At 33.7% G+C, this 19,234-nt stretch overlaps 1 protein-coding gene across 7 annotated transcripts in view; it reads right to left on the minus strand.

Moving 5' to 3' along the window:
• RANBP17 (RAN binding protein 17) overlaps positions 1-19,234 on the minus strand; it is a 314,133-nt gene that overhangs the window by 252,961 nt on the left and 41,938 nt on the right. For all 7 annotated transcript variants that reach the window (XR_004284119.1, XM_032337027.1, XM_032337025.1 and 4 more), the window contains one exon: positions 18,586-18,779. Coding sequence is in view for 6 of the 7 variants with exons in the window: in XM_032337027.1 (XP_032192918.1) it covers positions 18,586-18,779 (194 nt within the window). In the remaining variant the exon portion in view is untranslated. The remainder of the gene's footprint in view (positions 1-18,585; positions 18,780-19,234) is intronic.

A 19,234-nucleotide genomic window follows, 5' to 3' on the forward strand; every position in this document is an offset into this window, starting at 1 on the left:
ATTTTAAGATTTTATTTATTTATATGAGAGAGAGAGTGCATAAGCAAGGACACAGGCTGAGCGGGAGGGAGAAGGAAAGGGAGAAAGAATCTCAAGCAGACCCTGCACTGAGTGTGCAGCCCAATGTGGCAATCAATAAAACAACCCTGAGATTGGGACCTGAGCCAAAACAAAGAGCTGGATACTTAGCTGAGCCAGCCAGGCACCCTTCCTCTGATCATTTTTTTTTTTTTAAGATTTTATTTATTTATTTGAGATAGAGACAGTGAGAGAGAGCATGAGAGGGGAGATCAGAGGGAGAAGCAGACTCCCCATGGAGCTGGGAGTCTGATGTGGGACTTGATCTGGGGACTCCAGGATCATGACCTGAGCCAAAGGCAGTTGCTTAACCAATTGATCCACCCAGGTACCCTCCTCTGCTCATTTTTTAATTTAACTGTGTTTTTTTTTTTACTAGTGAGCTATGAGAGTTCTTTATGCATTGTAGATCCAAGTCCCTTATCAGATATATAATTTGCACGTATTTCCTCCAATTTTCTGGTTGTACTTTTACTTTCTTGACAGTATCCTTTGAAGTAGTCTAAGATTTTTAACTGATATAATCCAAATTTTGAATTTTCTTTTGTCATTTTAGCTTTTGGTGCATATCTAAGAAACCATTGGCCAACCCAAAGTCATGAAGATTTACTCCTAAGTTTTCTTCTGAGTTTTAACTTTTCATAGTTTCTTCATAGTTTTAACTCTTACATTTAGGTCTATGATTCATCTTGACTTAATTTTGCGTATGGTGGGAGACAGTAGTTCAACTTCATTCTTTGCATATGGTATCCAATTGTCTCAGCACCATTTATCAAAAACACTATCCTTTCGCCATTGAACTGTCTTGCCACACTTGTCAAAAAGCAACTGATTATAAATTAGAGGATATCCTGGACTCTCAATTCTATTTTATTGACCTAATGTCTACCTTCATGCCAATTCCAGTTTTTATTACTGTTGCTTTTTAATAAACTCTGAAATCAGAAAGTGTGAATCTTTAAACTTCATTCTTTTTCACACTTATTTTGCATATTCTGAGTCTTATGGATGTCCTCATGAAGTTCAGGATCAGCGTGCCAATTCCTGCAAAGAAGCCAGCTGGGATTTTAAGAGAGATTGCGCAGAATCTTTAGGTCAATTTGGGGAGTATTCCCATCTTACCAATATTAAGTCTTCTGATCCATGACTATTGGTGACTTTCCACATGTACACCTCTAATTTCTTCCAACAAGGGTATACAGTCATCAGTATAGAAGTCTTATGCTTCTTTTTTAAAACTTATACCTAAGTACTTTATTTTTTTTATGCTATTTTAAGTAAACTGATCCTCATTTTTGATTAATTGGGATATATATAAACATACTGCTGATTTTTATTAATCCTGTATCCGGCAACTTTGTTAATCTCTTATTAGTACTAACACTTTTTTGGGACCTGCCATTTCTTCACTCTTAGAAGCTTAATGTCTTCTCTATCCTGCTTAGCTAGCTTCAGTTCTTTGCTCAATCCTCTCTGCCTTACACACCCCTTCAATTCCTCCTACTCTGACATACTCATCTTACACAACCCTAATTGTTCAAATCTAGTTCCCCACCTAGTCTTTGCCTATACCCCCACAGTTTAATACAACTTGAGAAAGATACAACCATGCTAACCAGTCTCACTTTGGATTCACCTTTTCAGTAAGGCCTTCTATAGCTATCCTATCAATCTTCAGTACCTAGAGTAGGAAGCATGCATGCCTTCCAGATAACCATCAAATCCTTCCCTCTACATATGCACAAGCCAACAAAAAGTGGAGTCTATTCTTCCAAATCTTTCTAAGTGTGAGCTGGATTTTAACTGCTCCAACCAACAGAATATGGTGGAAGTGACATCATTCCAGTACTGGGCTTAGCCTTTAAGAGAACTGGCAGTTTCTTTCAGTCTCTTAGGGAAATGTTCACTCTGGGGAAGCCAATCACCATTTAAGACCAAATACCCTGAGACTATCATACTATTAGAAGGTCCAAGCTAGCAATGCAGAGAAATGCCCACCGAGAGCCCACCCATCAAACATTCCAGCCCAGATACCAGGCTTGAGTAAATAATCATTCAGGTGACTTCAGTGCCAGGTGTCATCTGATTACAATGCAGGGAAGATCCCAAATGAGAATCATCCAGCTGAGACTTGTGAATCCCAGAGAACATGAAGAGATAATAATAAAATGATTGTTATTTGATAAGCTACTAAGTTTTGGTAAGAGATTACGAGAACATAATCTGCCAACATTTCATATCCCCCTTCCCTGCTTCTTTATTTTAGTACTATCACTTTATAATATAATATATATTTTACTTATTTATCTTGCTTTGTTACCTTCTATTCCAATAGACTATCAACTGCATAGTAACTGTTATTTTTCTGTTTGGTTGTCTAATGCATCTCCAGAGCCTAAAGCAGTGCCTGGCACATAGTAAGTTATCCAAAGACATGGGTTACTGGACTAAGAAATCATTACATAGGAAAGATAGCATGAGGGGCGCCAGGGTGGCTCTATCATTAAGCGTCTGCCTTCAGCTTGGGTCATGATCTCAGGGTCCTGGGATTGAGCCCTGCATCAGGCTCCCTGCTCAGAAGGAAGCCTGCTTCTCTCTCTCCTACTCCCCCTGCTTGTGTTCCCTCTCTTGCACTCTCCCTCTCTGTCAAATAAATAAATAAATAAAATCTCTGAACAAACAAAAAATAGATCGCATGAAATAGGCCAAAAAAAGGTTAATATTTTATGACTTTATACATTAAAATGTAGAATCATTACTAAAAATCAATGTTAATGGTAATTATATATTTATTGCTTAAAAAAACCAATTTCTTCTCAAAGCATACTCAACACAAGATATGATGAAGTCTATCCTCATTATTTGTAGATTCTCCTACTGAAAATTCGTCTATTTGGTAAAATTTATTTGTAACTCCAGAAATACTTGTGACCATTCATGTGTAGATGCACAACAGCAAAATAATCTGAGTAGCCCAGTGTGCACTTGCCAAGCATAGGTAGAATAAAGCAACATTCTCCTTTCTTGTTTCATCTTTCAAACTATAAAAAAGTATTCTTCCATGGCCTTTTTGATGCTCTAATTTTTTTCTACTTTTGTGCTTTCTGTTGGTGATTTTACTATTTAAAATATTCCCCAAGATCAGTAAAGTGCTGCATAGTGTTCCTATATGTAAAAAACATATACGTTCCTATATGATATGTACCTCACAGAGAAAATACATGTGTTAGATAAGCTTCGTCTTAACATGAATATTACGGACGTGGACTATGAGTTCAATGTTAATGAAGCAATAATATACAGTAAACAAGGTGTCTTGAAACAGAAACACATATAAAACAAGGCTATCCATTTACCAGTCAATGAAAATGTTGTGACCAGGGTCTGCAGGAACCTAACGTGTACTCACCCTAGAAACAATAGCTTAATATATGCTAATTCAGTGTTCACTGCAACTTTATAGAATGCAAATACTAAATAAGAAGACTTGACTATATCTCTCAGAATCTCACAGAGGTCATTATTAATAGATTATGCCGCAACTGTGCGTGGGACATACACATTTTGAGTAATGGATGTGAATCTGAAACACCACAAGTATAGTTTTTGGTGAAAGCAGTGTAATAATCTACCTGGCCAATGGGAGTCATTATTTTAAAAATGTCATACTGAAAACTTTTTGAAGATGAAAAATATTTAAATGTAAATAATAACCTTTTAAAATAATAACCTTTTTAATATGTTTTATCAATTTAGATATTTAGGTACTGGTTATTAAAGCAAGCTTGACTATTACTAAAAATAACAGCAAACATTTTTATGATGTTTTCTATGCACTTAGCTACTATTCTAACCACTGTATCTTTTAACTATATTTACATTCATTTAATGTCACATTCATTAAATGTTCCTATTAAAAACTGTAGGGCTATGATTCCAATACAGGCAATGGAGTTCCAAGAGCCCATTCTCATACCCTTAGGAGATACATACCACTACCTCTCAAGATGGATGAAAGGGAATACTCAAGCAGCACAACTGTCCATTAGCTAGACAAACTGTGATGATCCAACATCTTATGATCCAAGATTCTCCCAAGTGTTTATTTAACACATTTTAATTCCCAATCTGGAATTTTCCTCTTTGTCTCCCAAGTTTTGACCACAGATGAGATTGCATCTACCTTTGGGATCATGTCTAGGGTCTTTTACACTTCCTTTGATTCCCAAACCACCCACAAATAAACCCAAGTATATGTGACACATAAAAGGAGTATGTTTTGAATACCTGAATTAAAATAAGAAAACTTATTTGGGGGGTTTATCACTAATGTAAACACAGAAACATTTGTCTACCAATTCTTGATAAAAACAAGCCTACTTGAAAATAGTCAAAGAATTCACCATGCATGTAGCGTTCATATTTCTCTGTTGACTTATCAGTATTATAAAAAATGGAGGCAGTACAATTTAGCTACCAAGAGCATAGGGTTGGTCCAAATTCTGTCTCAACTATTAACAATGCTAGTTACTTAATTTCTCGTTTTTATTCTTATTTATAAACAAGAGGGTGATAATTACACCTGGCTCACAAGCTTGTGACAAGCACTACATTGTATTCTGCATATAAAGTACTCATAATAATGCTTCCCACAAGTGCTCACTAAATGTTAACTATTATCACTAATACTATTATTATAAAATAGCCATCCTCTTTTTCATTCTTCTCTATCAAATAAACCTACAAAAACCAAAACATACCAATGTTGCTTTTATATGTTCATTGTAAGTTTCACATTGGTTTTTTTTAAGATTTTATTTATTTGTTTAACAGAGAGAGAGAGAGAGATCACAAGCAGGCAGAGAGACATGCAGAGAGAGAGGGGGAAGCAGACTTCCCGCAGAGCAGAGAGCCCGATGCAGGGCTCGATCCCAGGACCCTGAGACCATGACCCTGAGACCATGACCTGAGCCAAAGGCAGAGGCTTAACCCACTGAGCCATCCAGGCGCCCCATAAGTTTTACTTTAAAAGCTGCTCATGAAAATCAAGTCACAGCATTAAAAATTTTTTAAGTTCTTTCGTCTCTACCAGAGGCTTGTTGCAATTACAGCTAGTTAACATTAGTTATATATATTTCTTCAGTGCTTTTGTAAAACAAAGCAAAAAACTATAAAGTGGAAAAAAATTTCCAGGTAAAATACACTTAGAAAAGCATGGGCCTTTCTATATGTCATGTTCTCCCATAGTGCTTTAACTAAATATGTGTGTGTATGAGGTACAGTGAGAAGGGAGAGACCCCATGCCCAAAGGACTGAACCTAGTAAGAGATAAAGGAGAAAAATGATTTTTTCAGTGCAGTTGATGAGTATTACGTCCAATAATAGAAAGATAAAAGATACTAAATACAAGACATGAACTTCTCAAATTTAAATTTTTTATTGTTTAATTCCTTTTGCTCTGTAACTCAAAAATTAAGGTTTATCTATCAAAAAAACACTATGCAAAAAAACATGGAAGCAATTTTTTCCTGAAATCATGGTATATTCTGAATGGAAGTTTGTTTATTCGGAGGAAAAACAGAATATTTACTCTCCTTGTTTTGGAAAGCACTGACTTCGATCACACAAGAAACAACAAGCAGGCATTTCCTAACCTTTGGAAACTTAACCGCTAATTGAATAAATTAGGATTAGTGTTAGAAAATAAAAATTGGAATGTAAAGGCATTATTATTAAACCATCAAACATAACTTTTGTATTTAACGGAATGAAAAATAATATGAGAAAATAGTATTTCTCATAAACACCCTTTCCCTAAACCTCACCAATTTTAGACTGGCAACATTTGAAATAATAAATGTTACTATGGTTACAGAATTTTGTCCACAAAGTTTAAAGAACATGTAAATCCATACATCAAAATTACATTTAGAAACTTAAATATACATCAGTTTCATATCTATAAATTTGTTTTGAATCTCATCTTTATAATGATACTATATTTCCATTATAATTTTCCATTTTTCTATTTATTCTGAAACGTTCAGGGCGCTTGTTTAAGCAGCTGTTCAAGCACAGAACATTTTTTCCTTTAACAAAATAATTATTGCTGTAATAATCTGTAATTATGGTTTATAACTGCAATAATCCCAAAGAAATCAGTCATTACCATAGATCACAAGTAATCGTTAACTACTGTTAATGACCTATTTCTTAGGGATTATTGTTTTCGTAAACCATGACCATATCACCACAAATATGGAAGAGCAAGACAATATAATACAAATGAGATCATAATATAATAATAAACTTATTTTGTAACATTAAAAGCCATTAAGCATCTAAATTAAAGCACACATAACGAGAGCATATAATTTTCTTTGTTCAACACTAACTGAAGTGTTTAGTCTGCACAAAAGAAATTGAATACTGCTACATATGGTGGTATAAACTAGAGCCACATTAGGCACTTCTTGTAATCTAAAACAATCATTTTTAAGTAGAACACAGATATTTCTAAAAGGCAAATTCGTTCCCAATGACCAAAAAAAGAAAAACAAAATGTTAAAAATTTTCTATGTACTGGGCATTATTAGAGACCAAAATGTTATTAAAACCACATAGTGGGTGCTTGGGTGGCTCAGTTGGTTAAGCAACTGCTTTTGGTCATGATCCTGGAGTCCCAGGATGGAGTTCCACATTGGGCTCCCAGCTCAAGAGGAGTCTACTTCTCCGTCTGACCCTCTCCCCTCTTGTGCTCTCTCTCACTCTCCCTCAAATAAATAAATAAAATCTTCTTAAAAACCTACACAGTATATCCAACTATAAAAACTCCTTGAATTTATATTTAACCATGAATCATGGTTAAACCATGACTTAATTTTAATTTAGTATCAGTAAATTATTACATTAAGTTAATTCCATTTTTGTATCTCATATCAGCTATACTCCTTTGTAGGAAAACAGATATTATTTTATAACTGAATCTTTTTACTTTTTACACTGCAATGTAATAGTTGATATATATGAAGCTATGTGTAATGGATATGAAGTGCAATGAAACAAACACCTATTTAACCCCCAGTCCAACTCAAGATCCAAGGCTACCCCTCCTCTAACATAGCCCCTTACCTGCCACCCTAGAGGGTAACCATGATACTGTATTTGGTGCTTACTCTTCTCTTGAAAAAAAATTTTTTTTTCATTTTATCACTTATGCATATACTCCTAAACAATGTATTTTTAGTCTCACTTGTTTTGGGGCTTTATTAAGTGTTTCATACCACATACAGTTTTCCTGAAAATTACATTACTCCACTAGCTATCGTATCTCTGACATTCATTGTAAGTATACCTCTACTTCATTTATTTTTATTGTTATAGAATACTGTATTGTATAACCACAGTATCATCTTTTTATCCATTTTCACGTTTATGGGCATTTGAGCTGTTTCCACTTGTGCCTTTAGGAACAACTCGACTATGAACAATCAGTCCCACACCACTTGTGGAGAAGAGATTTCCTAGAGGACATCCCTAAGACTGGAAGTGCTGGGCCAGCAGGGATTCAAATGTTCCACTTTGCAAAATAACATCAAATTGACTTCTAATCCATTTCTAATTGATTTACTTTATATTCCTACCATAAGAGTGTAAGAATTCCCTTTGATCTACATTCTCCTGTAAGATTTCTTATTTTTCGCACCTACTGGGAGTACAAATGGTATCTCATGTGCCTTTTAAGTATGGTTCTAAAAAATACTCAAGTGTACGGGTTCATTTATTATTATTTTTGTACTTTAGTTTTAGTTTAATTGCAAATTGGTAAGACTGTGGACTCTATGATGCTATGTGACTGAAATTTGTTGAGACTTGCTTTATATGCAAATACTAGCTCAAAGTATAAAAAATGACATGCAATTCACATATAACATTGTATTAGTTTCAAGTGTAAAATATAATGATTTGATATTTGTATATATTAGGAAATGATCACATTAAGTCCAGTTAACATTTGTCACCTCACACAGTCACAACTTTTTTTATGGTAAGGACATTTCAAGATTTATTCCCTCAGCTACCTTTAAATATACAATACGGAACTCTTACTATAGTCACCGTGCTGTACATTACATCCCCATGACTTAATTTATTTTGTAATTGGAAGCTTATACCTTTTGACCATGTTTATCCACTTTGTCCACCCCCACCCCCTCTGGCAACCACCAATCTGTTCTCTGTATCTATGAATTCAGCTTTTTGTTATGTTTTACTTTCAGATTCTACATATAAATGAGATCATATGGTATTGTCTTTCTCTGACTTGTTTCACTTAGCATAATGTCCTAAGGATCCATCTTTGCTGTCAGACAAGGCATGATTCTACTGTTTTTTATGCCTGAATAATATTCCATTTCACAAACACACATACACACACACACACACACATTCTTTCTCCATTCATCTATCAGTGTACATTTAGACTGCTCCCATGTCTTGGCTCTTAGTTATTGTAAATAAAGCTGCAATAAACGTGGGGGTGTAGAAACCTTTTCAAATTAGTGTTTTTTATGTTCTCTGAACAAATACAGAGAGGTGGAATTGCTGGATATTATGGTAGCTCTATCTTTAATTTTATGAGGAACTTCCATGCTGTTTTCCATAGTGGCTATTCTAATTTACATTCCCACCAACAGTGAATGAGACTTCTCTTTTCTCTACATCTTTACTGTACTTGCTTCCTCTTGTTTTTCAGATAAAAATCATTCTTGAGAGGAGTGAGGTGCTTTAATTGTGGTTTTAATTTCCATTTCCCTGATGACTAGTGATGTGGAACACCTTTTGATGTACCTGATGTCACTGAGGTGTATGAGTTCCTTAAATATTTTGGATATTAACCTTTCATCAGATATATATGTTTGCAAATATTTTCACCCACTGGGTAGGTTACCTTTTCATTTTGTTACTGAAACTTTTAATGAAGAACCTCAGCAAAGATCTATTAGTAGAAAAATTCTGGTTTTGTTCGTCTGAAAATGTCTTTTGTTCATCCTTATTCTTGAAAGATACTTTTGCTTACATATAATTATAGGATTGCTGTTATTTTGGCTCAATTTTTTATAAAAATAATATTCTACCATCCTCTGGCTTACATGTCTACTGTTGAGAAGTGAGCTTATCAGTCTATTTTATACTCCTCAAGCTGTTTTGCAGATGGGATTATACACTATGACTAACTCTTTTTTAATTGGTATATGTTGGGCTTGCTGTATCAATAGATTCATGTCCTCCATTAATTCCAAAAAATTCTCAAATAGATTATCTTCAGTTATTGCCTCTGTTCCATCTCCTCTATTCTGCTTTTCTGGGATTGATCTGATACCTTGACATTTCAGCCCATCCTTTAACTTCTTTTTAAATAGTCTCACTTCCTTGTTTCTCGACATGTTTGAAAATTTCTTCAAACCTAACTGCCAATTTCCTAATTCTTTCCTTAGCTATGTCTGATTTACTGTTTAACACACCCATTAAATTTTAGATCACAAAATTTTTTCTTCAGTATTAAAAGTTTTACCTGAGTCTTCTTCAGTCTGCCTTGGTCATCTGTCATACTCCTGTTAGCTCATTTTTTATTCTATTTTTTATTTCTTTAAACATTTTCATACATAATTATTTTATATTCCCATCCACTTCCAGTATCTTAAGTCCTTGGGAAGGTCTCAATCAAATAGGTAATTTATTGTTTCTGTTACTGCTCATTGAGGCTATCTTGTTCATTATTTGTGTACTTGTTATTTTTAAAATTATGAACACTCATTTGATTGCTGTGAATCTGCAGTTTTTTCAAGGCCCTAAATTATGGTTACTATTCATCAGAGAAGGTTTTAATTTACTTTTTTTGCTGGAAGCCAAGGGGCTATAACATTTTGGGGCCACTTTATCCCCTTTCAAGGGTCCAACTTAATATATGAATCTTAATCACCAATTTAATCCCTGATACTGATAATTTGCCTTTGGATATAAGAATCTTAAGTTCAGTACACACACAAGGCCTAAGGCCTTGTTACCAATTTAATCACTGATACTGACAATTTGCCTTTGAAAGCAATACTGCCTTTTGACCTTGCTTGCTGCTGACTAGGTCCACTCCGGTTCAAGTTCATTTTTTTGAGAGAGAAATAGATTGGGGAGGGATGCGGTGAACAAAAGGGGTGGAGAGTAGCAGAGAGGAGGTAAAGGAACCTCAAAAATTTCATGCACTTATTTCAAGCCCAGAAATGCATTAAGAAGTTTATCCAGAAGCTGGCTGTTTTGCATCTGAAAAGCCTTTCAGAGCAGCAAGCTGACAACAAAGAAGTGAAAGAACTACTAATTCTTTACTATTAAAAAGAAGGAAACATTATTTGGGGTATAAACCAAAAAGAAAAATGTGATTTTACAGGCAGCCAGCCATAACATAATCTGAGTCAATGAAGAAAACAAATCTGAAAAGATACTAAATGGGATGTCACTGAGTCATTAGACCAAAAAAAGCCCCAAAACCCAAAGAAAAACCCTTTTAAAAACACTACAACACAGGCTTACAGGGCAAGCACACAGCTACAAAAAGCTAACAGCAAAGACAAGGAGGGATGAAAACAGCGTGTACTCTATTCATCAGTCTGCGCTTTCTGCTACGATGTGTGTGCACCCAACATGCACGAAGACACCAAATGTACTATTGAGCTGATTAGAAAGTAAAATAAATCCTCAAAGTCCTAAAATCTAGAGAGGTAAGCATGAGAACAGCTAGAGAACTGGAGTTTCTCCTTGATGGACAAAGGTCAAACCCAGGGCATGCCCAGTGTGAGGAGCCCAACAGAAGCTGAGACACAGATATACCCTTAGTGAAAAAAATGAACTGGGGTGGGAGGGGGGAGGGGGAATCTGCCCTTGGCAGAGAAAGACAACAGAAACTTGTCTGACTTGACTTTAACATTAGATGGAGAGGAGGAGAAAACCCTCAAGTCAGACCATATATGGTCTGTGGCCTTAACACAGACCACCAGTGTGATATGAAGAACCTTATGCTAAAGAAGTAGTTCACATGGTATTAAGTTGGTAGTCCTCCTCTACCTCATTTAGTTAATGGACTAAACATTCCAATTAAAGGACAGGATAGTCAGAGTAGGTTTTTAAAAAAGAAAGAACTATATACTGTCTAAGAGGGATGTACTTTAAATATCAATACACAGACAAACTGGAAGTAAACGCATGGAGAAGGATTACCGTGTAAAGAGCATAAGAAGGCACTGACTTTGGTTAGTACCAGATAAGACTGATTTCAAGATGAAAGATTTTAATTAATAGGAAAGACAAAACAATTATAGATATCTATATGAAGCAAAAATCGACAATTAAAAGTAGCTAAGACAATTCCACAATTCTATTTGGAGATTATAACAGCTCTCTCTATAAATAATAGTAATAGACCAAAACAAAACACAAAATCAGCAAAGACAAAGAATACCTGGACGCTATTAATCATCTTGACTTATTTTCTGTGACTCCCAAATGGTAAAATACATATTCTTTTCAAGAGTATGTCATATGTTTACCAAAACATAACATATGTTAGGTCATAAAACAAGTCTCAGTAAATTTAAAAGTTTGAAATCCTACAAGATAGTCTTTGACCAAGGTGGAATTAAGTTAGAAATCAGCAATAATAAGATAACTAAGAAAACCCCAAATACTTGGAAATAAAAAGTATATACTTCAAATTCCATAAATTAATTCCATAATTATTCCATAAATAATTCCATAAATTCCATATTAAAAAATATGGACTAGAAAATATTTTTAACTAAGTGGTGATAAAAGTAGAACATCAAAATTCATGAGATGTAGCTCAAACAATGCTTAATAATGAAATTCATAACTTAAAATTTTTCTATTAGAAAAATACAAAAATTTAAAACTCAAAGATGTGGAATCTCTATCTAAAATTAGGGAAGGAAAAGATGAAATAAAATCAATAGTATAGGGCAGAAAATAATAAAGCTACAATAACTTATGAAATAAAAAAATAAACAAACAAAAAAATCAATAAAAATAAAAGTTGGTTCTTTAGAAAGATTCACAAAATTGATAAATATCTAATTGAGGTCAATCAGGGGAAAAGAAAAAAAAAAGGCAACAACTGTCAATATCAGGAATGAGGGGTGGGTGGGTAAAATGGGTGAATGGGGTCCAAAAGTTTAAAACTGCCAGTTGAGGGCGCCTGGGTGGCTCAGTGGGTTAAGCCGCTGCCTTCGGCTCAGGTCATGATCTCAGGGTCCTGGAATCGAGTCCCACATCGGGCTCCCTGCTCAGCGGGGAGCCTGCTTCCCTCTCTCTCTCTCTCTGCCTGCCTCTCCATCTACTTGTGATTTCTCTCTGTCAAATAAATAAATAAAATCTTTAAAAAAAAAAATTAAAAAAAAAAACTGCCAGTTGAAAACTAAGTCATGGGAATGTAATATACAGCACAGTGACTACAGTTAATACTGTATTGCATATCTGCAAATTGCTAAGAGGGTAGATATTTAAAGTTCCCATCATAAGAAGAAAATAATTTTATAACTATGTATGATGATAGATAGTAACTAGATTTACTGTGGTGCCCATTTTGTAACATATACAAATATCAAATCATTATGTTGGCTACCTAAAACTAATAATGTTGTATTGTCAAGTATGTTTCAATTAAAAAAAAAAAAAGAAAGGAACATCATTTCAGATCCTACAGACAGTAAAAGAATAATAACAGAATATTAGAAATAACTTTATTCCAATAAAAAGGAATTTAAAAATAGGACAAATTCCTTGAAAGATACAAATGACTAAATTTAAGTCCAGGAGAAACAGAAAATTTGAATAGTCTTATATCAATTGAAGAAATTGAACTTGTGATTTTAAACCCTCTAGGCCCACTTACTTTGCTGGTGAATTCTGTAAGACTCTTAAGAACAAAATAACACTCATATTCCACAAACTCTTTCAGAAGATAAAGAAAGAAGAGGAATTGTTTCCTGACTTATGTTATGAGGGTATTACCCTGTTACCAAAACCAGGCAAATGCATGGCAAGAAAATATAGACAATATCCTTCATGAACATCAATATAAAATTAACAATTTTTTTTTTTGCAAACATATCTAACCCTATATAAATGAACACTATATCATAACCAAGTAGGATTTACCCTGGGAACGTAAAACTGGTTTAACACACACACACAAAAAATCAATCAATGTAATTCACTATATTAATAAAAAGAGGGGGAAAAAAAGGTCATTTGAATAGGTAGATAAAAACATTAAAAAAAAAAATCAATACCCCATTCATTATAAATAGCCAGAGGAATAGAAGAAAACTTCCTCAAATTTATTATAAACATCCTTTAAAAAAACTTACAGGTAACATCCTACATCAAGGGTGAAAGGCTCAATGCTTTATATGTACAAACAGAAACAAGGACAGACTATCCACTCTCACCACTTTATTCAACATTGTACTGGAGGTCCTACCAGTGGAATAAGGCAAGAAAAAGAAATAAAAGGCATGAAGACAAGACATTAAACTGTCTTTATTTGCAGATGACATGTCATATATAACAATCCAAAAGAATCCCCAAAAAGCTATTAAAATAAGTAAATTTAGCAAAATCATAGGACACGAACATAAAAATCAATCCTGGTTTTATATAGCAGAGAATAACTGTAAAATTTACAATAGCATCAAAAATATATAGTAGTAAATTCAGTGAAATGTTTCTAATACCTGTGCACTGAAAGCAATAAAACATTGCAAAGAAAATTAAGGGACAACTATATAAGTGAAGCAATATACCATGCCCATGAACTGGATGACTCAATATTTTTAAGATTGCCCAAATAGATGCATAGATTGAGGCAATCCCAATCAAAATCCTAGTGAGATTTTTATAAAAGAAATTAACAAGCTGGTGCTAAAATTAATATAGAAAGACAAAAGACCTAAAACAGACACAACCATTTTGAGAAAGAAGAATGAAATGGGAGTACTTAGATTACCTGATTTCAAGACTTACAAAGTTACAGTAACCAAGACAGTTTAACACTAACATAAGGGAGGACATACAGATCAATGGCACAGAATAGAGTCCAGTAATAACCTGAGCTGTTTATAATCAATTGATTTTGACAAAAGTGTTACAATAATTCAACAGGGGAAAAGACAGTTGTTTCAGCAAATGAGGCTAGAACAACTATATATCTGTATGGGTTGGGAAGCAGACCTTACCATTAACTCACACTATGCATAAACATAAACCCTAAGTGGTTTCAACTTAAACATAATAGCTAAAAACTATTAGACTTCTAGAAGAAAACACAGAACATCATCTCTGTGACTTAGGTAGCAGATTTCTTAAATCCAAAAAGCACAAGCCAGAAAGAAAAAATTGAAAAGGTAGGTCATCAAAATTTAGAACTTCTGCTCTTTGAAAAATAGTTAAGATATACCACAGGCAGGGAGAAAATACTTGCAAACATATATATGAAAGAGAGATTATATACAGAATTATAAAACACTCACAATTCCAATAAGAATATGTATAAAAGAACAAGCAACCCAATTTTAAAACAGGCAAAAATGTGAACATTTCATAAAAGAAGATATAGGAATGGGCAAAAAGCACACCACCATTAATTATCTGGGAAATGTAAACTGTAACAATTAGATACTACTATTAGATATCCAGTAGAATGGCTAAAGTTAAGAAGACAGTATCAAATCATGATGGAGATGTGGAGCAAATGGAACTCTCATACATTGTCAATAAGAATGAAAAATGGAACACTTTGTAAAACAGTATAGCAGTACCCTGTAATATTAAACATACATTTCTTATATGACCCAGCAATTTGCCTTACGTATTTAGCCATGAGAAATAAAAATTGAAGTAGATACAAAGACTTGTCTGCATATGTTCGTAGTATTATTATTCATAACAGCCCCAAAACTGAAAGTGGAACTCAAATGTCCATCACACAGTGACTAGATAGACAAAGTATAATAAAGTCATACTATGGGCGCCTGGGTGGCTCAGTGGGTTAAGCCGCTGCCTTCGGCTCAGGTCATGATCTCAGGGTCCTGGGATCGAGTCCCGCATCGGGCTCTCTGCTCAGCAGGGAGCCTGCTTCCTCCTCTCTCTCTCTCTCTCTGCCTGCCTCTCTGCCTACTTGTGATCTCTCTCTGTCAAATAAATAAATAAAATCTTAAAAAAAAAAAAATAAAGTCATACTATGAAATACTATGCAGCAATGAAAAGGAAATATTAATATACACAATATATTTGAATGTCAAAAACATTATGCTATGTAAAGTCAAACACAAAAGACTAGTTATTGTATGATTCCATTTATAAAGAAATCTAGGAGAGACAAATCACAGTGACAGAAGCCAGTGGATCCTGGGTCAAGAGACAGGGAAAGGGATCAAAGAGCATGAAAAAATTATTTGGAGTGAAGGAAGTGTTCTCTATCTTGAATGTGGTGATAGTTACATGGCTGTGAATATCTTCTAAATTCATCAAACTACACACTCAAATATATATATATATATATTTGCAACTCATCAGAGACAAAGAGCTCATTTTTCTAAAATACAAAGAGTTGTTTAAAAAAAAAAAATCAATGAGAAAAGGACCAACAACCCAATTTAAAAAAAAGAGCAAAGAAATAAATAAGTCATTACAGAAAGAGATGACTAAATAGCTCTTAAATAAATTTAAGCAATGCCTAACTGCACTGACATGGAAAGTTAAATTATACTGAGAAACCATTTTTCACCTACAGAATTGCTAGGAATTCAAGAGGTTGGTAAATTACCCTGTGAAGGCAATAAGGAAACACTCCCATAGAGTTGATGAACAGGTAAACAAGACATAGTCCTTACCAAGAGTAATCTGGCAGTATCTGTAAGGGTTATAAATACATTTATCCTTTACCCAATAGTAGTTCTACCCTGGGAATTTATCTTATTTATATATATATTTGCAGACATGTAAAATGACATATGTATGTCGTTAATCTATGTGGAATTAATTTTAATAGCTGACGGTGACAACTCAAATGACTTTCAGTGGTGGACAGAATGGTTAAATAAATTATACAAAGTGATACATATGAAATATCATGCATCTATAAAAAAAGAATTCTCCATATACTGGCTTGAAAATAGCTATAAAATACATTATTAAATGAAAAAAAAAGGGCAGAAACAGAACATTAAGGATGGTATGCCACATCCAAAGTAAATAAAGGGGGATAAGAATTTATAAATTCGTAATTGTTTGTATATGCACACAGAAACTTTGAAAATATATGCAAAACTAGTAAGAATGGCTACTTAGAGTGAAGAACAAGAGGACAGACAGGGAATTGAAACAGATCATATTTTAATTTATTTTTTCTAGACGATGTGCTTATATTACGTCCTCAAAAAGATTAGGTGAATTAATTCAAATGAAGTTTGGTATGAAAAATAACTAAGAGAACAGACACATTAATATGATATGTAAAGACAGAGCACAAACTTGGGGACAACATGTACAATTCAAATAACTGAAGGATTAGTGTCAAAAATACATAAAGAATTCAATCAGTAAGAGAAAAACTAACAACCCAAATGGTGAGGAGAAAAAGAACAAAAATCATGAATATATATATATATATCACTGATAATGACACAAGAGTCAACAAACATAAGATAATACTAAACTTCATTAATAATTATAGGAATTACAAAAACTAAAATACCTATGAGGTACAGTATCTCAGCTAGTAAAAATTTAAGTCTAACATTATGAGCTGCTGGCAAAAATCTAGATGAGGGTGGGTGGAATATAAAGGAGTAAATCACTCTATAAACTGCTTTGGCATCACCTACTGAAACTAACTATGTAATACATACATATAACAATCTTTACAGCGGTACTCATTGTATCAGCAAAAAACAGGAAAAACACAGTATCTACAGACAAGAAAATGCATAAATAAATTTGGTATATTCAAACAGCAGAGAACAGTGGCAGTGCAAATGAAGGAACTATAGCCATAGCATCAACACACTCTCTCATAAATGCAACGTTGAGGGGGAAAAAAAATAAAGCAAGTTGTAGAGGAACACAGTCTCATTCCAGCTGTACAGAGTTCAGAAATTTGCAAACCATCCATTATTTTCAGAATATATAGATATATATACACACATTATATATATATATACATATATATATGCAGTAATACTATGAATAATAAAAGGCACCAATTGATAAACACAAAACTCAAGTCTGCAAGTATTTTCTGCCGGTAGGAAGGACAGATTTGGATAAAGAACAACAGGAATGGCAAAGATACTGATACTGACCTAGTCTGTGTGATGGTGCTGTTATTGCTAGTCATTATGTTTCAATATATAAATAACCTTTTGTATGTATTTAATATTTAATCATTTTCAAAACTCTACTGAAAGAAGAAATCAATCATGACAAGACTAAATGCTGCAAAAAATAACTGCTCCTCAATTTAATTTATAAATCATGAGATCTTAATAAGAGAAAACATTTGCAGTGGAGGTTACCTACTTACTCCACTATCTAGCCCAGCAGCAGTTTTCCAATGTGACTCAAAAAATGAAAACAAAAACATAAAGAAGGCATTTTAAGAAGATATTAGTAAATGTAAAATCTTATAAACAATTGTTTAAAAAGCGTTTAGATAGGAAATCATTGAGAGTGTGACTATCATTCTTTACCATTCCTTTTCCGAAACGATGAAAGGAAGAAACAGAAAAGAAAAAAATTCTGCAACTATAATTAAAAGGCCTCCTATTAGAAATACATAGAGCCAATTCCATTCTCATATTCACTTAATTTTTTTTAAAGTGTGAAAAATGTATTTACTTAAATTTTATTCCCTGCTATGTTCCTGAAAGGGTTTGAAGGGACATATTCAATAAATAAATCCTCCCTCAATAAACACTTAAAGAAAAATAGTAAGAAAATCAAGGAATTAAAATAGAATGATACACCAAAACCATGGTGAAAGCTAATACACAGATGCAAAACCATAATGAAGTCTTATACAATTTTTTATTGCATGAAATTGGGCTCTGAATTTATAGTAAACTATAGCAAAGAAGGAAACATGATTAGTTAAAAGACAGTTACAAGTTAGTGAACTCTACTCAAATACCAGTATCAGCTTTTCTTGATGGTCATTCCAGAGGCACAGTTCCCATGTATCTTATAAAGGAAAACTAAAAATTGACCAACCATCAAGCAAACAAAACACCCAGAAGGTTAATAAAATTAATGGCTTATTAGAAGACAAGGATTTGGGGGAAATACATAAAAATAATCTGCAGCAAAATTATTGAAGTGACTAATGAAAAGCTACTTAAAATTCAACATAATACCATACATAGTCATATAAAATGTACTGACCTTCCTGAATTGCCTTGTCCACAGTTATTCCAGAAGGTGAATGCAGAAGCTTTTGGTAATTCTGAGCATTTTGGTCAAACAACTGTACAAGAAGAGTGCATGTCTTTTCATATTCACATCTGCTGACAGTGCACAACTGCTCCAGCTGCTGAAACACAGTAGCAGTATCATCCAGTGGATCATCTAAATTATCTCTGTAAATATAGAATAAGTTTGCAGACAATATTAGAATGTGATACGCTATTATTCACCACAAATAAACTTTATGTTAAATAAAAATTCTACCATGGATAAAGAAACAAAAAGACAGATTGGAAGGTAAGAAATAAAATGTAAATGTAAATTCTATATTTGAAGATGACATGATTCTATACACAAAAGTCCCAAAGAAACCACACACACACACACACACACACGCACGCTATTATTACCTCTTACAGACAGAAGAGTTTACCCAAGGTCCTAGCATACAGGGTCAATATATAAAATCCAACTGTATCACTAGCCATGAAATACTGGCCATGAACAATTGGAAATTGACATTTAAAAAACTGTACCTTCCAAAGGCACCAGAAAAAAACTAATTAATTAAATCTAATTAAACATATGTAAAATCTGAATGCTGAATACAACAGTAAGGAAAGAAATC

Source organism: Mustela erminea, chromosome 3 (assembly GCF_009829155.1).
Source record: "Mustela erminea isolate mMusErm1 chromosome 3, mMusErm1.Pri, whole genome shotgun sequence".
In the NCBI taxonomy this organism is placed as follows: Eukaryota; Metazoa; Chordata; class Mammalia; order Carnivora; family Mustelidae; genus Mustela; species Mustela erminea.